Source organism: Triturus cristatus, chromosome 4_1, assembly GCF_964204655.1.
Source record: "Triturus cristatus chromosome 4_1, aTriCri1.1, whole genome shotgun sequence".
NCBI classification, from domain to species: Eukaryota; Metazoa; Chordata; class Amphibia; order Caudata; family Salamandridae; genus Triturus; species Triturus cristatus.
In genome coordinates, this window is record NC_140585.1 from 859,194,093 (window position 1) to 859,216,866 (window position 22,774).

Sequence of the window (22,774 nt, forward strand, 5' to 3'; positions counted from 1 at the left end):
GCTCCCCCAAATAAGAGACGGGGACTTCATGGTCACCGTGGACCTCAAGGATGCCTACCTGCACATTCCAATAAACAGAAGGCACAAGGGCCTTCTAAGGTTCAACATCGACCAGGAACACTACCAGTTCACAACCCTGGCCTTCGGGCTAAAATCGGCGCCAAGGGTTTTTACAAAATGCCTGTCGGCGGTCGCGGCCCACCTACGAAGGCAGGGGATCCATGTCTACCCCTACCTAGACGACTGGCTGGTCAAGGCAAGCACACGCGAGAAGTGCGAGAGACACGCAACACGCGTGACAGACACCCTGACGAACCTGGGGTTCTCGATACACTGGGGGAAGTCATCGCTGGAACCGGAGCAGGTGAAGATTTTCCTGGGATCAAAAATCAACACCCTGAACAGCACAGTGGTGCCCAGCGACAGGAGAACAGATGCCCTACTGAAGGAGACGCGTCTCTACCAGAAGGGGCGAGCTCTGACAGTGAGGTCAGTGAGCAAGATGATGGGGATGATGGCGTCATGTATCCAGCTGGTGCCGAATGTACGCCTGCACATGAGACCATTCCAAGAATGGCTACAACAGCAATGGTCACAAGCAAGCGGCAGTTGGGAAGATCTAGTGGTTGTTACGCACGCAGTGCAGGAGGAGATGACTTGGTGGAACAGAGACAACATGACAGCAGGGAGAAGCCTGACACCACCAAACCCAACAATGACCATTACCACGGACGCATCGCAAAAGGGATGGGGAGCGCACATGGACAACCTCCGAGTGAGGGGTCTGTGGGCTCCAGCAGATGCGGTACGTCATATCAATTACCTCGAATTGAAAACCATCCTGCTAGCCCTGAAGGCATTCCAGAGGCACCTGTACAACCAGAGGGTGTTGGTCCAAACAGACAACACCACGGCAATGTTCTATATCAACAAGCAGGGGGGGACACAGTCGTTCCCTCTCTCCTCTCTGGCACAGGAGATTTGGAGATGGGCCATACGTCTCAGTATAGATCTACTGGCAATTCACCTTCCAGGGAAGGACAATGTGGAGGCAGACTGGCTAAGCAGGCAGACCTCGGCATCGCACGAGTGGAAGCTCAATGGCCAGGAAACGGAGAAGCTTTTCCAGAGATGGGGAACTCCCACAATAGACCTATTTGCAACACGCCAAAATGCAAAATGCCAAAGCTTCGCGTCCAGGCAACCAGATCAGCAATCCCAAGGAAATGCCCGATGGATAAGCTGGTCGAGGACATTTGGCTACGCCTTTCCACCGATACCCCTGTTGCACAGAGTGCTCGACAAGTGCAGAACCAGCAACATGACTCTGATCCTAGTGGCTCCGCAGTGGGCAAGGCAGACATGGTTCTCACAAATTCAAGAAATGGCACAGGGCAATCCCCACAGGTTCGAGAGAAGAAGAGACCTGCTCTCTATGCAAAACGGAGAGGTCCTGCATCCGGAGCCAGAGAGCCTCAACCTGGCGGCATGGCTCCTGAAGTTCGCTCACCTTAGATTGCCTCCTAGCACTATGCGGGTGCTGCGGGAGGCAAGGAAACCAACTACACGCAAATGCTACAGCGCCAAATGGCAGAGATTTACTGTGTGGTGCAGGAAGAAGGGCCTGCAAAACAGAATGACAAGAGACTCAACAGTACTGAGGTACCTCACACACCTTCTAAAGAGTAACCTCTGCTCGAGCTCCCTAAGGGTACACCTAGCGGCGATCGTAGCCTACACCAGAGGTGAGAAGGGTGGAAGTTTCTTCACTTCGCAGGTTGTGAAGAGATTCATGGAAGGAGCCAAAAGAATTGCCCCTCCTAAAAGGTTGCCGCCGCCAGCATGGAATCTCAACGTGGTACTGACTGAGCTCATGAAGGCACAGTTTGAACCCATTCACAAGGCCTCACTGCAAATGTTGACTATGAAAACGGCCTTTCTGGTGGCCATAACCTCACTACGCAGGGTGAGCGAGCTTCAAGCACTAACGCTACAGGAACCCTACATTCAGATTCACAAGGACAGGGTAGTCCTGAGAACAGACCCACACTTCATGCCCAAGGTGGTGTCGGCGTTCCACATGAACCAGAGTATTCAGATACAGAGTTTCTTCCAAAACCCGACTTCGAACGCAGAAAGGGCTCTGCACACACTCGACGCTAGAAGAGCGGTGATGCACTACATTGAGAGGACCAAGGAACTCAGGAAATCAAAGCAGTTGTTTGTGTCCTTTGCTACTAGCTTCATGGGTAGACCAGTGACTAAGGGCACCATCGCTAGATGGATTGCCCTCACTATTCAATTCTGCCACAAACAGGCTGGACTGGAGCTAGCAGAGGGGCCTCAGGCTCACTCCACAAGGAAGAAGGGGGCCACCGTTGCCTTCCTGGCGAACACGCCCATTCAGGACATATGTCTAGCGGCAACTTGGGCATCTGTGCACACGTTCACGAAACACTACTGCGTGGACATTCAGATGAACAAGGAAGCACAGATTGGACAGAAGGTGCTTCAACACATTTTCAACGACCTACGCTCATCTACCACCCAGCCGCCACAAAATTGGGAAAACCGCTACAAAGAAAAATGAGTTAAAGGTAAGTATAGTTGTGGGTACTTTTCAGAGTCAGTGCTGGGCACCAAGATCCAGCACTGGGAGCTCACCTAAGAGCAGGTGAGTAAATTCGTTTTTGGTACTCGGCTGATTTTTGGTGAATATTTTGAGTTTTGAAAAGTTCACACTTAGAAGAATTTCCAAGAAAAAGCCAGTCAATGTTACCCTATGAGGAAAGTGAAGTTAGCGGTTTAAGGGTAAGTACTCGACTGGCAGAGTTGAAGTTCTGGGCATAGACTCGGGGGTCCCCCAGTGTCAGGTAGGTACAGTCAGTTCACCCTCAGCGGTTTCAGGACGGCCGGGTGCAGAGAGAGTTAGGCCCAATGTTATCCTATGAGGATAGGGGGGCCTGGGTTGGTGGCTGCTGTCGGGCAAGCCACGTGGCTGTGGGAGCTGGGCTCCTGGTCACTTACTCAGGGCAAGTGGGGAAGTAGGTTAGAGTAGAGTTTTCACTGCCAGGGCCACTCGGGCGGCTGGGTGCAGGGTGCTTTTGAGCCGTCGGGCGCTCAATTGATTTCTATGGGAAATCTCCGGTTTGGAAAAAGACTGCAGGCTCGGGGACGAGGACTCTTCAGGTGCCACCACCACTTCGAGGGGTAAGTTGGGTAGTTGGAGGATAGGTAGGTACCCCGGGATTGGGCACAGAGGGCCGTGGGGCGCCGGGTGCAGGGGTGCCTTTTGATGTCGGAAATCTTACCCTCTTGTTGATCGCGGTTGGGGTTGCACTCTGTTCTGAGGCTGCAAGCTTCTTCAGGATAGTCGAGGGGGGTCCTTGGGTGCCGGACTCGGGGTCACAGTCGCCGTGGGGTCGTCCTCGTGGGTTTAGTTCACTCTGGCACCGGCCAGGCTTGGCGGGTGCAGAGTGGGCTGGGATCGCGGTTCCGGGCTGCTGCCAGGGGTGAAAGGTGGGTTCTGAGTAGAGCCTCTACTCATGGGAGTCCCAGGGGATCAGAGTTCAAAGGTAGCCAGGTCCTCCGGGGTTTCTGAGGTTGCTGGCCACAAGAGATGCCGGGTTTGGAGCAGGGGCAAGTCCGAGGTCGACAGGCCGGTAGGGCTGGGGCCAAAGCAGTTGGTGTCTCCCTCTCCTTTGCAGCTGCAGGGCAGGTCTTTTCTTCTCGCTCTTCTTGTAGTTTCGGAATCTGGAATCTGGGGAAGGAAGGTTCAGGGTGCCCCTAAATTCTAGATTTAGGGGCGTTACAGGTAGGTGAAGGCCAGGGACCAATGGGTCCTTGTCCTGGGGTGGGTACACCCCCTATCCTGCCCTTCTCCTGTGGGAGGGGGGCAGTAGCCTAATCCTGATAGGGTGGGCCTCCCATCTTCAAGATGGCGAGAGCCCGGAGATGTGCTTCACCTCGCCTCCCCACCTGAGGGGTGGGGTGGGCAGGCTGGCACATCCCCGGTCCTTGTATGGGGTTTCCGGCCAAGCTTCCCACCAGCGTGGGGGGTTGCAGTGGCCTGGGGAAACTCCTAGAGGCGGCAGGCCTTTGAAGCTTCCCTTTGCTCATCCTGGGGGAGGAGATTTATCACCTCACCCAGGATGTGCATTGTTGCAGGCCCGGGAGAGCAGGGGCTCTCCCACCCAGGGGTCCAGCAACGTGTCTGCTGTGTGGCAGCCTGGGCAGCCTCAGAGCAGACGTGGATTGTAGGTTAGTTGTAGGAGGGCATCTCTAAGATGCCCTCTGGGTGCTTGGTACATTAAATCTCACACTGGCATCAGTGTGGGTTTAATGTGCTGAGAAGTTTGATACCAAACTTCCCAGTCTTTAGTGTTGCCATTATGGTGCTGTGGAGCTCGTGTTTGACGAGCTCTCAGCACCATGTACTCTTAAATGGCAGCACTGCACTTACAGTGCCCGGGAATGGACCTGGGTACTGTAGGGGCACAGGGCTCCTGCTCCTGTGCCCACACCATGGGCATAAGGCACCCAGCCAGAGGGGTGACTGACATATGCCTTGGCAGTGTGGGTGTTGGGCATGGCACACAGATGTGTGCCATGTCGACTCATTGTCCTCATTTTGTCCTGCACCCAGACACTCAGCCTGCAAAGGCAGTGTGTGTGTGTAAGGGTACAGGTCCCCTAAGGGTGGCACAATGAGTGGTGCAGCCCTTAGGGGTCTTTCCTGGTCACAAGGCCCTGGGTACCTAGGGTACCATTTACTAGGGGCTGACATGTGGCCAGGGTTTGCCAATTTGGAGTTTGTGTGTTTTAAGGAAGGAACATAGGCCCTGGGCACCTGATTGGCAGGAGTCCAGGGTACACTCAGTCAAAGTACATTCAGCAATTTAGCAAAAAGTGGGGGCATACCATGCAAGAAAGAGGGCACTTTCTCACACCCACCATTAGAGGAAGGCTGGTGCAGGTGCTCCCAAACAATAACACATTCATGTGCTACTGCAATAAATCGGGTCGGTGTGTTCTTGGATACTGTGCCAGGAGGCTCTACTCTTATGGAAGTGGATGGTCCACCAGGGAATTCCACCAAGACAGATGAACTCAGCTGCCGACATTTAGCAGACGATGAATGTTAGTTAACCTGAAGATGGCACAGACTGTCTCCCATCAATGGCGAGAAACTTGGCTTAATCGTTTCGCCACCACAGAGAACGTTCAGTGTCAGCACTTTTCACATTGGAGTTCTTAAGGAGGTGCTCTCTTGCATTCTGCCTAGAGCGGTACTCCTGTATGCCTTCCCACTGCTGCCTCTCCTGCCCAGAGTTATCAAAATCCGATCATCAGGAACGATCGGGCCCAAGTCATTCTAGTGGCACTGGATTGGGCCAAGAGAGTGTGGTTCCTGTAACTCCTGGGTATGAGAAATTGTCCTCCAATTTGGCAGGTTCTTTTACAGCAGCAGGCCAGGATGCTGCACCCGGGCCTACGCAATCTGCATATCCATGCATTGGCAGCTTGGCATCCCTCTACAAATCGAGGTATGGCAGTCGTTGGAACAAATTTTAGTTTGGTGCTGCACCAACCAAACGTATCCACTGCAAGCCAAGTTGCATGAAGTATTGTTTGTTTTTTCCCATGCCCAGCAAGAACTTGCTTTGGGCCTTAGTAAAGGCTGTTAGTCGGCTCTTTGAATCTTTTTGCAGTTGCAGAATCAGCCTTCTCTATTTAAACCACAAATTGTGATGAGATTTTTGAAAGTTTTGCAACCTTTATTTCCACCAAAACAAACTACTTTTCATGATGCAGCGGTAAACTTGAATTTAGTTCTAACGTTGTGTGCACAGTTTTTCATTAAAAAGTTTGATTTGCAACTGTTTCTTCTCATTCTAACATCAACTAGGCATGTGAGCAAGCTACAGGATCTTACTTTGAAACCACCTTCTACGACATATTTCTCAGATAAGTTGGTATTGACGACCCAAGCTTCCTTTCTGCAGAAAGTGGTCATTGCATTTCATGTCAGGCAGGCTATTGCCCTCCTGGCACTCTTTGCTGCAACTTATTCCTTTAAGGAGAAAGAGTGACTCCATTGGTTGGAATCTAAGAGGGCACTTAGTTTTTATATAGATCGCACCTAACATCATTCGGTAGACTATCCGTTATTTGTGGAGTTCTTCAGGGCAAAATTGGGAAGGGAGCGCAAAGGTGGACTATCTCCCTATGTATTGTTCTGTGCATAAAGATTTGCTACACACTGGCTAAGAAGCAGCCTGTAGATGTCTTATATGTTCATTCCACCAGGGCTAAGACTGCTACCCCTGCATTGGCACACACTGTTCCAGCTATTTGTCAGGTGGCACGTAGACGTCCATACATAATTGACAAAGCACTACTTCCTTGACTTAGTGGTCCGTGAAGCGGGTCATTTTGCCCTCTCAATCCTGCAGAACTTTTTATTCTGAGCCAGTTCACAGACCCTCCACTCGGGGAGGCCGTGCTATGGTATCTGTTCCCAAAATAAGAAATCTGTGGTTCGAAGTATCAACCAGAGCATTACCTCGAACACTCTTTCGCCAACCTTCACAGAATGGTGAGATGGGAACTGGACTCTTTTGCAGTCTAGAAAGGTGTCAGGCCGGTATCCGTGCAGTGGTCATGCCAATCTGAAAGAGACACGTTCATGATAGATTCCTTACCTTAGAATATCCCCAGGCGTCAGACTGGATCCGGAAAGTTTTCGTCAGCAGTACCCCTGCGCGTCGGAAGATGGCGTCGTGCAGCTCCGTATCCGACGCTGGCGTCGTAAGCGCTGAGGTGACATCATGGAAACTACTTAGGCGTCACCCATGTACGCTGACGTGAGTTCTTTCTTTTTACACGCCAGCAAGCGCAGATCCGGTTAGAGCTCGTACCGTAGTAACTTTTTGACTAAACTTTTGAGACTTTTTGGCTTCCAGTTTTCAGTCTTTGACTCCTGCTGCCATGTAGGGATGCCTGGATTTTAATTCTGCTGGGCTGGTCTCCGTACGATGTCGGTGGCTGACCCCCATGGCGTCTCTCTCTACTGTCTGGAGCGCAACCATGACTCCCGGTCATGTTCAGACTGTCTGGCCATGGCTCCGAAGCCCTTGCGTGGGTGGTCCCGTAAGCTACTGGAGGCCCGGCTGTCGTCTCCACACCGTTCGAGGTCCAGAGGTCGTTTGAGAAATCGCTCGCGGAGCCATCGTCATCGCTCCCCGGGATCGACGTCTTCTCACTCTGATTCAGGGAAGAGAGGTCATAAGAAGTCTAAGAAGCGTTTCCGCTCCCACTGGCACGCCTTCGGGCCCAGCGGTCCCAGTTGAGGGCCCTCCCTTGCGTCTGGCTCCCGCCGGCGCGCCTCCAGGCCCTGCGGTCCCCCCCACCACCACTGCAGCCTGTTTCACGGGCAGTGGAAGAAGGGGACGACTGGGAGGGGTCCGAGGACCCTCTCGCACAGCAGTGCGGGTTAGAACAGGAATGGACAGTAGAGCTAGAGGATGCCGGTGGACTTGACCTCTACTCTGACCCTGTTTTTCTTTCTCCTCCTGCTGTGGCTATGGTGCTCCTTAGAGCAGCTGAGGCCCTTGACTTGCCTACAGTGACCCTCAAGACTAACCTCTTTACTGAAGTATTTCAGCCGCCGCCACACTCTTCGGTTCCCCTGCTTCTGTTCAATGAGGCATTACCTGATGTCTTGATGGACACCTGGTCTAGACCGGCCACAGGGGATAAGGATGTGGCCCAGTGCCATCGCCTGGCCCTGGGTGACCCTGCTTTTCTGTCCTCCCACCCAGCCCTGGAGAGCCTGGTCCTCCAGGCCTCCACTTTGCCAGGTCGCATTCCCTTCCGGTACGCCGGATAGGAATCCAAAAAGCTGGAACAGTTCGGCAAGAAACTGTTCATCTACCAGCTTATGGCTGTGGTTGGTGAACACCGCATGCCTCTTTTCCCATGCTGTGTGGGACACGGTTGCGCAGGTGCTTCCTCAGTGTCCGGAGGGGGCTCGGACAATGCTTTCCCAAGCTGTTGCTGAGGGGAAAGATGCAGCACAGTTCGCCATTAGGTGTGGACTAGCCACCGCGGACTCACTGTGTAGGGCGAATTCCACAACAGTGGCCCTCCGTCGTCCACTGGTTTTTCAGGGGATGTAAAAAGTTCCCGTATGGACATGCCCGTTTGATGGTACTCGCCTGTTTGGCGATAAGGCGGATGGTGCGCTGGAGCATTTTAAGGACTCCGGGGCATGTCGCCCAAAGGGGCTACTCCCTCGCCTTCGAGATGCCCCTCCAGCCATGCCACCTCAGTTCCACCGCATGTCAGGGGACCCTTTTTGCGCTTCTCCAGCAAGAAGTCTTGGCCGTCCTGGCCAAGGGGGCCATCGAGCATGTTCCTGGGCCGGAAGTGGGACGCGGTTGTTCTTCCCGCTACTTTCTGGTCCCCAAGAAAGACACAGGGGGCCTGCGTCCCATCTTGGACCACAGGAATGTTACTTGCTTCCTCTGGAAGGAGCAGTTCAAGATGTTGGCTCAGGTCTTGGCTGCCCTCGACCCTGGAGACTGGATCGAAGCGTTGCACTTGCAGGACGCATATTTTCTTAACCCCGTCCGGCCGGCCCACCGGCATTACCTGCGATTCACAGTAGGCCTAAAGCACTTTGTTTGCCATGCTCCCCTTCGGCCTTACCAGTGCCCCTCGGGTGTCCACGAAAGGGATAGCGGTGGTCGCAGCTCATCTGCGCAGCTCAGGCGTTCCAGTCTTCCCCTATCTCGACGACTGTTTGTTGAAGGGGGGGTTCGCCTCAGGCAGTCGTCTCCCGCCTCCAGGCTACGGCCGACCTCCTGCATTTGCTGGGTTTCTCCATCATCCTGCCGAAGTCGCACCAGAGTTCCTCTCAGACGCTCCCCTTCATCGGAGCAGTTCTGGGTTCGATGCAGTTTCGGGTTTATCCTCCCGTGCAGCGAGTCGGGATATTCAGGCTGCGATTCCAATCTTTCGGCCTCTATCCCGGGTTTCAGTCAGGATGACCCTCCGGCTCCTGGGCCTAATGGCCTCCTGTATCCTGCTTGTGCACCATGCCAGGTGGCATATGCGGGCTCTGCAGTGGGACCTGAAGTTCCAGTGGGCACAGCATCTGGGCAACCTGGCCGATCACGTCCAGATCTCGGAGGGCGCTGCACGAAAATTGCAATAGTGGCTCACTCATCGCAATTGGGTCAATGGCCCTTCCCTCTGTCCGGGGAAGTGTAGTGCAGGTGTTCAGACAACACCACCGCCATGTGGTCTTGCAACAAACTGGGCGGGGTGGGATCGTGGACCCATTGTCCGGAGGCTCTCTGCCTCTGAACATGGCTGGAACATCAAGGCATTCCCTTGGTGGTTCACCACCTGGCATGTTCTCTGAGCGCCAGAGCGGCCTAACTCAGCCGCCGGTGCATGATGGTTCATGAATGGCGTCTTCACTCTGAGGTGGCGCATGGTCTCTTTCTGCAGTGGTGAGAGCCTTGGTTAGATCTCTTCGCCACCGAAGAGAACGCGCAATGTCATCAATTCTGCGTGTTGGAATTTCCGAGGTGGCACTCGCTCTGCGACGCTTTTCATCACGAGTGGAGCTGCGGCCTTTCCGCTTATACCACTTGTGCTGAAGAAGATTCGGCGCGACCGGGCCAGAGTCATCCTTGTGGGTCCGGATTGGGCACGAAGATACTGGTATCCCGTGCGACTCAGCATGGCGATCACTCCCCCAATTCGACTGCCTCTTCGGGAGGATCTTCTGTCGCAGCAACAGGGGACGGTCCTCCCCCCGAACCTGTCCAGCCTCCACCTCCATGCGTGGAGGTTGAGCGGCAACAGTTGACAACTTTCGACCTTCCTTCCGAAGTCTGTGACATTATTCTGACAGCCAGACTTCCTTTCACTGAGACAGTATGCGCCTGCAGATGGGGAAAAGAATTATGACATGGTGCACAGCAAAGGCTGTGGATACCCTTGCTGCCACTCTTTCCAAGGTCCTTCTGTTCTCTTTGGGCCAGCAGGGCTCTGCTCTGGGCACTATCAAAGGTTATCTCTCGGCCATTTCCGCCTTAATACGGCCTCGAGATCAGCCTTTTCTTTTTAAGTCCCCAATTGTTAATCGCTTCCTGAAAGGCATTACACACGTTTCCTCCCGTACCCTTCCTAATGCCTCAATGGGACTTAAATCTTGTCTTGACTTACCTGAAGTGTGTGCCCTTTGAGCCACTTCATAACTGTCCTTTACGTCTTCTCACTATGAAGACGGCTTATCTGGTAGCGATCACCTCTGCAAAAAGAGTGAGTGAGCTCCAGGCTTTCTTCTAAACCTCCTTTTCTCTCCATTCATCCGGAGTGGTTTTAAGGACTCGTCCTTCTTTCTTGCCAAGGTTGTCACGCCCTTCCACATCGGGCAGACCATCACTTTGCCCACCTTCTTTCCGCCTCCGGATCCTTCAAAAGAAGAAGAGATGCTCTATCGTCTGGACCCAAAACGTGCGAGCTCGTTCTACCAAGCGCACACAGCGGTTCCGGGTGGTTGACCAACTTTTGGTTGGCTACGTGGGTGCCCAGTAAAGTCGGGCCGTGCACAAAAAGACCATCTCTTGGGTCCGTCTAAACATTAAAGCCTGTTACTCTTTGGCTAGAAGGAACCTCCTGTGGGGCTGCGTGCCCATTCTACCAGGGCAACGGCCACCACTACTTCTTTGGGACGCGGCGTTCCCTTGCAGGACATCTGTCAGGCAGCTACGTGGGCCTCGCTGCACACTTTTACCAAGCACTGCTGACTAGACAGCCGAGTCCGGAGAGACGGCTTCTTTGGTCGTTCGGTTCTCCGGGACTTTCTGGTGTGATTTTGGTTCGCAGACCCACCTCCGGGGGGTATTGCTGGGGTATCTATTCTAAGGTAAGGAATCTATCACTAATGTGTCACTTTCAGATGCACAAGTTACTACTTATGTAACGATATATCTGTAAGAGACATTAGTTAGTGATGGATTCCTTTTCGCCCCACCCATCCTCCCAGTTTTGTGAACTGATTTCTAGGGTTAAGGTCATCCCTTTCAGGGCCCTAGTTTCATGGCACCAGTGGTCAGTTTCTTGCATGGCTCTACGTTCCTGGCGCAGGAAGTAGTGTACAGAACTGACGTCTGCGTGCATGGGTGGTGCCTAAGTAGTCTCTGTGGCGTCATCTCGGCTCTTACGATGCTAGCGACGGACGCAGAGCAGCACGACGCCACCTTCCGACACGCAGGGTTACTGCTGACGAAAACTTTCCAGATCCAGTCTGACGCCTGGTGATATTCTAAGGTAAGGAATCTTTCACTAACTAATGTCTCTTACAGATATATCGTTGCACATCTGCTGATCAGCTCGGTGTCTGAGGATGCGAGCAGCCTGAAAAAGAACTGACCTCCATGCGCATGGGTGGCGCTAATGTACAGCTCTTCTGTTCACTTCCAGAGTGAAACAAGGTTGGTACAGATCCACACAATTCCACCTCCCCTCACACAGGAGTACTGCTTGAAGTTTCCGAATCTCGTCTGATACCTGAAGAATATTCACAAGTTGAGAACTCTGTTTAGATAGAGTATGTTTCCATTTGAAAGTTTGTTATCTAAGGTAAGTAACTTGTTCATAAGAGCCGGCCAACTAGCCATTACACCTTTCTTATCCGAAAATGTATCCAACTCCTTTTCGATACTGGGAATCCTCTTCCTGGGAGAATACACTTTCCCTTATTCAATATAAACTTATCACTTAACTCTCTACACTGGATTCACAATATGCACTACATTTCATGTTTTCCAATCTTATTACTGGTGCTTCTTCTGGGGTTTGTCTTATGATCGCTATTGATCTGGTACTGTATACATCAAGGCCAATTTGTGAATGATTCGAACAACTTGGCGACACGCATGCATGTTAGTCACCACCTGAACAAATATTCCTTACATACTTCACTCTTAAAGGCTGAACTTTGCAGCAGGTCAGATAGCAGGGCAGTGATGTAAAAGAATCTTAACATGTTTGAATTGCTGTAGCAAAAGTTGCATACTAAGTGAGCCCATATCACTGTATTCCATTATCAGCTCTCCGAAAGGAATACATTTTCAAAGAATGATTTGGACATGATCAATTCTAAGGATGTGTAGCTTGTTTATGAAGTTGCAGATGACTCTAGTACTAAACATGAAAAATTTCCTACACGGCTTGTCTGTCTTGTTCACGGTTACTTCTTGTTTCATTTGAAAAACAGTGTTTTTGCTGTTATCAGGCATATGCACTTTGTCATTGTAGTTTAATTGACTTAATTACTATGGTTGTCCCTCCCCATTGCTCTTTTTGCAGATTGCCCGTTGTAAACAGTTGATATGTGATCCCAGTTATGTCCCTAACAGAGTCACAAAAGTTGGGCAGGTGATAAGAATGATATGTATCTTGAGCCACCCAATAAAGAACACAAATGATGCCAACTCTTGCCAGATTATCATTCCACAAAATCAAGTTAACAGGAAATCTGGTAAGGTTCTGGATTCTTAAATGTAAGCCCTTCATATTAATTAAACTGTTCTTACTCGTGTAAGTGTGCTGTTGGAATGGGAAAGTATGCTCAAGCATCCATTTTCTAAAGTTTTAAAAGCTGCATGCAAATAGAGGTTTGAAATGGGAACTAACTGGGTGCAATTCATTGTATGTTCTCTTCAGGTTTCTGTTGAGTGCTTGAAGTTTGTTTCAAAACTATTTTCTGACCGTATTTACAAAAGGTCTTCTGACTCATTATATAAATGTTTCCTTTTGTGAAACTGATCTGTCACTAGGAGAGTGAAACGCATCTTAAAAATTTAGTTATGGCGTGGAAACATTTTTGCCCAGCGAGTCTGGATAATGTGATTACTGCTACGTGTGTGCAGTCGATGTCATTTCCCCAATAGATTGGGTATTGCTAGTCATCACACACACTCCCGTTTCAGATTTGAAGAACACGAACTTGTGGCTGTGATTGGGCCTTCATGCGCACTACGGCTGTGTTGATTGTATTCCCTATTAGCATCATTCAGTTTATTTTAATTTTTTTACATGTTCCATTGAAGATGATGTGCATCTTCTCCACACTGGGATGTTAATTGCACCTTCTTTCTTTGCACACTTTTTTTCCCTAGGAACTGCTTTTTCATTCTTTGTTTTATACCACACATGCCCAGCTTGAAAGGATGCGCACTGTTTGGGAGTCAGTTTCTCACAGAATCCGGAATAGTTTTCCTGTCCTATGCAGTGCATATCTGGCAAATTTCAATTTTTCAGTTTTTAAACCTTCGTTCAAATCTAATTTCCACACCTAACTATGTCACTAAAACACTAGGATTTTTTTTCAGTGCTTTTTTTTTTTTTTTACTTACACCAAGATTCTTCTTCCATTCCGAACTGTAACGTCACTTTAACTTGTGTTTTTTTCTGGTGAATTTGGGTTTATTGATCATATTCAAAGTTGAACCAGCAGCCTACCTGCCAGCTGCAAATGTGCACAGCAGTAGTTGGCTACTGGGTTTGGCAGATGCCAGGCCTTGCGCCCACCCTGCCGCCGCACCCCACCCCCAAATTGTTGCTCAACACCCTGATCCACACATCCAGAATCTACGCTTAACCCCAAATATGTGGCGCATTGCACACAGTCCTCAGCCACGAGCTGTGGGTTAACCCTATGCCCAACCCACTTAAGTTGGCCAACCCCCAGTGCTCCCAACCTATGGCTTGTCAGTGGCAGTTGGCTGAACGGTGTGGTCTATTACCACTCGCTTCACATTTTTAAAAAAATGTTTTATCTGTATCACATTACTGGTATTTCAGTATCACATGGTTTGCCACTGTGGCACTGCAGCACTCATGACCCAAAATATTTTTTTCCACTTTGACCTAGAGAGGGAGTGTTCCTTTGGGACGCCCGCACATGGCCTTGGAGCTCAAGGTGTGCACACCCTGCCCTCTAATGTAGCCTTTCATATTTTTTTTTTCAGGACTCTGATACAGTGTCCTGTAATGGCTGATGCAAAATATCCGCCATCTTGTGGCCAGCCAATCTGGATCCCTCCCCCATCCACTTTAGATGGGCCAATCAGAGTTTATCTGGACACCAATGGTCCAGATATCTAACTTTTTACCTGCGATAAACCCGTCTTGCCCATCCAGTGCACCTTTTTAAACATTAATTTCTTGAAAACGGCTGAACATGTTGACACCAAATCACTGATAGCACATTTTCTGATTAAAGATTTAACTTTTTGCCAAATTTGGTGTAATTCATTTCAGTGGTTTTATTTCTCTATCAGGGATTAAAGTATTCTAGGGGAATTAACATGGGGAATCACACTTTTCAGACCCCCCTCTTTCTTGCCTCCTGCTTAACAGATCGTTGCAAACTTTTCTATGAAATAGCCAATGAAGATGAACTTTTTTGTTTTAATGCATTAGGCAAATTTGTCAAACGCCAGCAAGGTTATTAAAGAAAAACCATTTATAGAATTTGAAAAAACTAATTCTCACGTCTGTATATGGTATTCCACTAGGAGGTTTTACCGTACACAAGAGTCCAGGGGTTCCCCAAAAGTGTCCAGGGCTCGATGTAAATCCCAAAGTGCTCTTATTAGTGGTAACGTGGGCAAGCAGCCTTAGGCCTAACAAGGAGTGTAAGACAGTTATTGCACAACATTGACCAATAATGGACACACGACTCAAAGGCGATCCACACCAGTTTTAGAAAAATAAGCTTTGTACATTATTTTAAGACCAAGATCTTCGCAATAAGTGAAGTACTTTTTTTTTTTTAATAAAAATACTTTTTACTTTCAAAAGTCGACAATTTCTGAGCAGTTCAATGTTATCTTATTGAGGAAAACAATAATGCAATTATACAGGTAAGTATTACACCTATAGTTCCAGTCTTCTGGACCAAAGGTCAGCAAGCGGCAAGGGTCAGGTGAGTACAAAAACTGTGGCAGAGGGGCGGCCGGGTGCAGTGGTCAAAATTGAAGTTCGGCCCAATGCGTTTAAATGGATACTGGGTGTGCTCGAGCCACACTGCTTGCAGGTAAGTAGATTGGTTGCAGGGGCCAAGCTTTGGGGGTTAGAGCTAGCTTGGGGAGGGTTCACAAAGAAGCACTAAACATAACACCATCAGCGGCACAGGGGCGGCAGGGTGAAGGGTGCAAGTTAGCATTGAGCGCCCAATTGTTTTCAGTGGAGAAACTTGATTGGACAAATATGCAGCAGGCGTTGAACTGGAGGCTGCATGAGGGAAATCAGCCACAGCAGAGGTAAGTTGAGCGGCTGTAGGTCGTAGGGACACAGTTGGCCGAGCTTCCCAAGGCCCAGGGGCTTCAGTGCAGGGGTCTCCTTTGATGTCTAGTTTTTCTTACTGGAATTGGTCATGGTCGGAGGGAGCCTGTGGATTCACACTGCAGGTGTTGTGGAGTCCAGGAGCGCTGGCCTGGGGATCTGGATCGCTGGGTAACCTTTTCAGGATCAGTGGGCCACCTGAACACAGGCCGAAGGCGTCCGGTACAGATTGGTCAAGACTCGTAGTTCACCGAGGGCACCAGAGTCCTTATAGTTGGTTTCTTGTGGATCGAGCCGTTGTCCTCGAGAGCTCTGGCCTTCTTCAAAGGCTGGCAGTCCTTCCCTGGTTCTGGAGGTCACTGGCTGCAGGACAGGTGTTGTCTTTTTTGCAGGGTGTTTGAAGCTGGAGACAGGCCGGTAGAGCTGGGGCCAAGTCAGTAAGGTCTTCGCTCCACAGCGTTTTCTAAGTCCTCCTTTTTAGGGCAGCAGGAACTAGTTTCAGGATCTTGGAGCTACCTAAATACTAGATTTAGGGCCATTTTAAGGGATGACATGTAGGGCCATTGGGCACCTTACATGGGGTGTCTACACCCTCTATGCCACCCACCTGTGGAAGGGGGCATAGTCCTAATTCTAATTAGAGGAGTCCCTCCATCTTCAAGATGGCGGGGACTGAAAGATGTGCTTTACCTCGCCTCCTGCACCTTGGAGGGGTAGTTGGCTAAGGTGGACACACCTCCCATTCTTCCTGCCAAAAGTGAGGGTATGAACCAGGGGCTGCCATCTGCTGCTAGCAGCAGAGTCTGGGCTCGCATTACATAGGTGGCAGGCCTTCGAAGTTTCCCCCTCGAGCACTGTACCCATCCTGGGGGAGGATGTGTGACACCTCTACCCAAGATGTGCTTTGTTTCTGGCCATAGAGAGAAGAGGCTGTCCACCCAGGAGTCGAGAAACCTGTCTGGTGGTGGTAGGCTGCCTATAGCCAGTCCAAGACCACACCAGGGTTGGTAGGTTTTCAGAGGGCAACTTTGAGGTGCTCTCCGAGTACATGTTTCAGTGAGTCTGACACTGGCATCAGTGTGGGTTTATTGAGAGGAGTAGTTTGGTACCAAACACTCCTGGATTGAGAAGCCATCATGGTTCTGGGGAACTCGAGTTGTCTAGTTTTCAACCCATGTTCTCTCTGTGGCTTCCCTTGCACTTTAATATCAAAGAATAGCCTTAAATATTGTTGGGGCATATCTGGGATATAGTGCGCCCTGCCTTAGGGCTGTAAGACCTGCTAGTGACTTACCTATACTTAGGCAGTGCTAGTTGGCATGGCAGACAGGCCATGTGCCATGTCAACTTTGTCGTTTTGTTTGCACCAGGGCATGCATGGTTCAGTGGTAGTCTGTGTGGCCTAGGCGAGGGGTCCCTAGGGGACCCTCGTCGGTCCCAATGCCCTAGATACCCAGTTACCATTTATTAGGGAACTCACAGGGAGCCTGAAGGGACAATTGTTGTACAGTTTTAGGGAAAGAACACTGGTACTGCGAACCTGGATAGCAGGGACCCAGTACTCTACAGTCAAAGCTGCATCAAAAGCCAGGCAAAAAGTGGCGGGGTACTGCAACAGAACTCAATTTTTTCACATTTGCCAAGCCAGTGGCAAAGCAGGTAACCACCCAAAGGCCCCCTTAATTCCACTTCCAGTGGTTGAGGTTGATGCTGGTGGCCCCCTGGATCCTCAGAACAGATTCATACCGGTGGTAGTGGATCATGCCACCAGGTACCCTGAAGCTATACCCCTTAGGACTGTCACTGCTTCTGCAGTTGCCAGAGCCCTCTCTTGTATTTTTACAAGAGTGAGTGTCCCTAAGGAGGTGGTGTCGGACAGAGATAGTAACTTCATATCTAGCTACCTAAAGGCAATGTGGAAAGAATGTGGTGTGACTTGCAAGTTCTTGGCAGAATGAAGTTTGTTTTCAGTATCTGGATATTTTACCAAATCGCTGGCTTGGGTGTGAAATTCTAAGAATAAGAATTGGTGTCAACCACTATCGTACAAATGAAAAAATGGAAATGATCCAACCTGGTGGGAACTGTACATGTGTAATGCAATATTCGCACATGTTAGTGGATTGCCTAAAAGTATTGCCATTGTGAAAACGGATCTGATGCCCATTATTTTGTAAATATGGAGTTACAAACCCAGCACAGGCTGTAGAATTCCCTCAGGATGAAGTGTGTGTTTAGGTAATTTATAGTAGGAGCTATAATGAGAAATGAAGTGGTATAAATATAACTGCTGATTTATAAAATCATGATCATTCTGATTTCAGCAGAGGAATTTTAGAAATCTTCATGTATATTTGAAAATATATATTTTAATCTGATAATGGGTGTAATGCAGCTAAAAAGTCAGTTTGGGTACTCCACCTTAAATTTGAACACAGACAATTTTTTATTATTTTTAAATATAAAAAGTAATGAAGTGGTATTTGTATAACTGGGTATTTTTAAATTGTATTGGTCTTGGCTACAAATGTTGTCGAAATTGTTAATAATTTTAAGGTGATTATATGTGTAATTGTGTTTAAAGACTATTGGTCTAAATAAACAATACTTTGACTGACTTACACCGTATCACCCACAAATCCATTGTTTAGTTGAAAGATTCAACAAAACCATGAAAGGTATTATTATCGGACTCACTGAAAGTCTCAGAAGGAGATGGGATGTCTTTTTGCCATGCCTGCTGTTTGCTTCTGAGAACTATCTGAGAAATGAGAAGGGTTCAGTCCCTTTCAACTTCTGTTTAGACATCCTGTATGGGAGCCACTGTGTATTTTTTTTTTTTTTTAAACACATTTTATTGCGTTTTATATGTCATGTAACATACCCCTTGGGGGTGTCAATATACCGTAGACAGGACAAAAAATAAACCTATCTGAAGCACTACCTTCGTCGTTACCCTAGCTTGACCCCTTTCGTACATGGTAACTATAATCACATTGCTGTCTCCTAGCAGTACACCATATATTAAAGCTATACTCCCCTCCCCTTTGCCAAACAATAAGGCAACAAACCAAAACGCACTGCTGTCTCCCCTTGATTGCCACTGTGTATAGGTAAGGAAGGCTGGGAGAAACCTCTCAGAGCCTAAATAAGACATTATGAACTATGTACTTGGTCTACATTCAAGTATGGCAGAGTGCATGGGTAAAAGCATCCAAAAACCTTGAGGCCGGTTAAGAGCTCCAGAAAATATGACCAAAAGCCTGCACTGCTGAAGTTCCAACCAGGGCAGAGGTAATGGGATTTGGAGCTTGTGGCACCTAGGACCCTCCAGGACAATTGGAGTGGCCACTATCCTATCCTTGGAAGGAAAGTTAAGGTCACCTATCCGGTAGACCTAGGCCCTAGCAGGAACCCTCACAAGGTTATCCATGTTAACTGCCTAAAACCTTTCTCTGACAGAGCTGATGTGACTATGCTCATGGTCACTGATGACTATCAGGAAGCAGAGAATGACCGTCTCCCTGACCTCCTCTTCCACAGTCCAAAGGATGAGTCAGTAGATGGAGTTGTCTTCCCAGACGCACACACTACCCAACAGCAAGCTGACTGCAGGCAAGTCCTGGAGCAGTATGCTGAGCTCTTCTCCCTAACCCCTAGTCAAATTACTTGGTGTACCCATGTTGTGGACACTGAAGACTATACACCTGTAAAAAACAAAATATATAGACATTTTTATCAAGTTAAGGAGAGCATCAGAGCTGAAGTCCGCAATATGCTGAAATTGAGTCATTGAACCATGCGAGATCCCCTTGGCTAGCCCAGATATGTTAGTCCCAAACCCTCATTCCAAGGGTGGAAACTCAGAGCTGAGGTTTTGTGTGGACTTTAGAGGCCTCAATGTAGTAACTAAGACAGATGCACGCCCAATTCCTAAAGCTGGTGAGGTAATTGTCAGGGTGGGGGCAGCCAAATTTCCCTGATTTGCTATCAGGGTACTAGCAGATTAGTCTGACCCCTGGAGCTAAATTGAAATCAGCATTTTCAATCCCAGATAGGCATTATCCGTTCACTGTTATGCCCTTTGGATTAAAGAATGACCCTACCATCTTCCAGAGGTTGGTGAATACAGTCCTTTCTGGGTTGAAAACGTTTAGTGCAGAATACCTGGACGATATTTCTGCCTATAGTTCACCTTGTCAGGATTACCTGATCCACCTTGGGAAGGTCCTGAAGGCTCTGCAGAGTGCAGGCCTCGCTATCCAGGCAATCAAGTGCCAGATAGGGCAGCACACAGTTGTATATTTGGGCCACCCTGTAGGTGGAGGCTAAGTTCAACCTTTACAACCCAAGATCCAGACAATTCTGGACTGGGAAGCTCCAACAACCCTGACCCAAGTCAGGGCATTACTTGGCTTGACTGGGTACTATAGGAGGTTTGTGAACGGGTATGGTACCATTGTGGCACCCCTCACAGAACTTAACTCCGAGAATATGCCCATGAAGATAAACTGGTCAGTGAGCTGTCGAAAGAAGTTTGGCACCCTGAAGGAAGCGATGTGCTCGGCACTCATTCGTAAAGCACCAGATTATTCAAAGCAGTTCATAGTGCAGATGCATCTGAACATTGGATTGAGCAGTCCTTTCCAATACCAATGATGTTGGCCATGACCAGCCTATTGCTTTCAATAAACCCCAGGATCGAGAAGAAGTACAAACCCGCACCTGGGGACCCCACGTACATTAGAAGCATTTGCCTCTGGACTCCATTGTAGTTGCCAATGCTCGCAAACGGGCACACTCTCAGACAACTGGTGATGCTCCTCCCCCGGACAAAGAGTCCAAGGTTCTAGAGACCTCCGGCAAACAGATTGCAGCCCAGGCAGCAAACATATGGCGCATCGCCAATACACAGGCCCTCCTAGCTCGCTACGACCGCTCACACTATGACACGTTAGAGACCCTACTCCAACACCTGCCAGACGAGTACAAAGAGGCAGCGGAGCTCCTCATCAGGGAGGGACAACTGCTCACAAACGCATCCATCAAGTGTGCACTGGATGCCGCAGACACTGCTGCAAGGGCAATAAACACCAGCGTCATGCTACGACGACACGCCTGGTTACGAATCTCCGGATTCAAACCTGAGGTCCAAAATAACATCCTCAATCAGCCGGTCAACCCCGACTACTTATTCGGACCGGAGGTTGACACCACCTTAGAAAAGATAAAGAAAGACACGGACACTGCGAAGTCAATGGGGGCTCTGCAAACGCAAACATTTCGTAGTGGCTCCTTTCGTCGCCCCGGAAATAGAGGTGCAGGTAGAGGACAGGGGGCACAGCAAACCTACAATAAAGGGGGCACACAGAGTTCCTACGATAAAAACACCCGAGGTGGATATCGTGGCTCCAGCACCAAGGGCAGAGGACGTGGTTACGGCAATACCAGGTCCTCCCCCAAGAACAAACAGTGACGCCCTCTCCCTTCCCCCCGCCCACATAACACCTGTCGGGGGAAGGCTCCAGCGGTTCCTGTCCACGTGGGATTCCATCACCACGGACAGGTGGGTCAAAGATGTTATCCAACACGGTTACTGTCTCGAATTAACCTCCACTCCACCCACCATACCGCCAAGGCACCGTCCTATGTCCTCAGAGCACTTAGCGTTATTACAGCAGGAGGTGCTAAGTATGCTGCAAAAATGCGGAATAGAGGTCGTGCCCGTACACCAGCATGGAACAGGGGTGTACTCTCTGTACTTCCTAATACCAAAAAAGGACGGGTCACTCAGACCTATCCTAGACCTGAGACCCCTCAACCACTACATTCTCTCAGAGCATTTTCACATGCTCACCCTACAGCAGGTTCTCCCGCTCCTCCGACAGGGAGATTTCCTAGCCACGCTAGACCTCAAAGATGCGTATTTCCACATACCCATACACCCGTCACACAGAAAATATCTCCGGTTCACCATTCAGGGGCAGCACTATCAATTCAAAGTCCTCCCCTTCGGAGTGACAACAGCACCCAGAGTTTTCACAAAGTGCCTAGCTACCGTGGCTGCACATCTACGAAGGCAACACATTCACGTCTACCCTTACCTGGACGACTGGCTTGTTCAGGCAAAGTCAGCCCAGCAATGTGCCAGCCACATGTCCCGCACCATTCACCTTCTTCACAGTCTGGGATTCTCACTAAATTACCCGAAATCACATCTCCAACCCGCACACGTACAACAGTACCTAGGTGCGACCATAGACACTCTGGCAGCCACAGCTCAGCCAAATTTAGTGAGGATCAACAGCATGCAAATGCTGATTTCCAAGTTCAAACCCCAACACTCCCTTCCTGCGCGAGTGTTCATGCAGTTGATAGGCATGATGGCCTCCTGCATTTTCATAGTCCCACACGCAAGACTACATATGCGCCCGCTTCAGGAGTGCTTAGCACGTCAATGGAATCAGGCTCACGGGCAATTAAAAGACCTAGTGTTGGTGAGCGGTCGGGCATACAACTCTCTACATTGGTGAAATCCACAAAACCTTTGCAAGGGCCGACCGTTCCAAGAGCCTGTTCCACAAATAATACTGACAGCGGACGCCTCTCTCCAGGGTTGGTGAGCCCATGTACTCAATTACACAGTGCAGGGACTAAGGACTACACAACAAAAGAAGATGCACATCAACCTTCTGGAACTGATGGCAACCTTCCTGGCTATGAAAGCATTCAAAGTACACCTGTGCAACAAGGTCGTGTTGATCCGGACGGACAACATGACTGCCATGTACTACATACAGAAGCAGGGAGGAACACACTCTCCACAGTTGTCTCATCTGGCTCAGAGCATGTGGAAGTGGGACATTCAGAGGAACATATTCCTCATGGCGGAACACCTCCCAGGCAAGGACAACCAGATGGCGGATCTGCTCAGTTACACCCATCAGTACTCCAACCATACTTCCAGCAGTGGGGTCATCCAGAAATAGACCTATTCGCCACAAAGGAAAACGCAAAATGCCAAAGCTTTGCCGCCAGGTTCCCACATCCACAGTCGCAGGGCAATGCGATATGGATGAACTGGTCCGGCAGATTTGCGTACGCTTTTCCCCCAGCGCCGTTGATACCGCTAGTGTTACAAAAATGTCTGCATTGTCAGCATTCCGTCCATTTGTTTGTTGTAACGCTTTTCGCCCTAAGTGGGATGGGTATTCCCAGACGTGGGACCCGTGCTCACTACGCCACTGGAGTCAAGCTATCCTGGCTGACGGCTGATAGCCAGAAACCGGTCCTAGGATGCTTGATTCCGGTCCAGGGAAGACATGGCTTGGCAGTTCGGGCTGGACTGTTCCCATGAGGCACAGGGTCAAGACTGATTTGCATATGGCCATGTCTGAACTGG

General features: G+C 49.6%; 1 protein-coding gene across 2 annotated transcripts in view; it reads left to right on the forward strand.

Annotated features, from left to right (window-relative positions):
* GDI2 (GDP dissociation inhibitor 2) overlaps positions 1-22,774 on the forward strand; it is a 312,370-nt gene that overhangs the window by 201,906 nt on the left and 87,690 nt on the right. For both annotated transcript variants that reach the window (XM_085653570.1, XM_085653569.1), the window contains exon 8: positions 12,391-12,562. In XM_085653570.1, the coding sequence (XP_085509696.1) occupies positions 12,391-12,562 (172 nt within the window). The remainder of the gene's footprint in view (positions 1-12,390; positions 12,563-22,774) is intronic.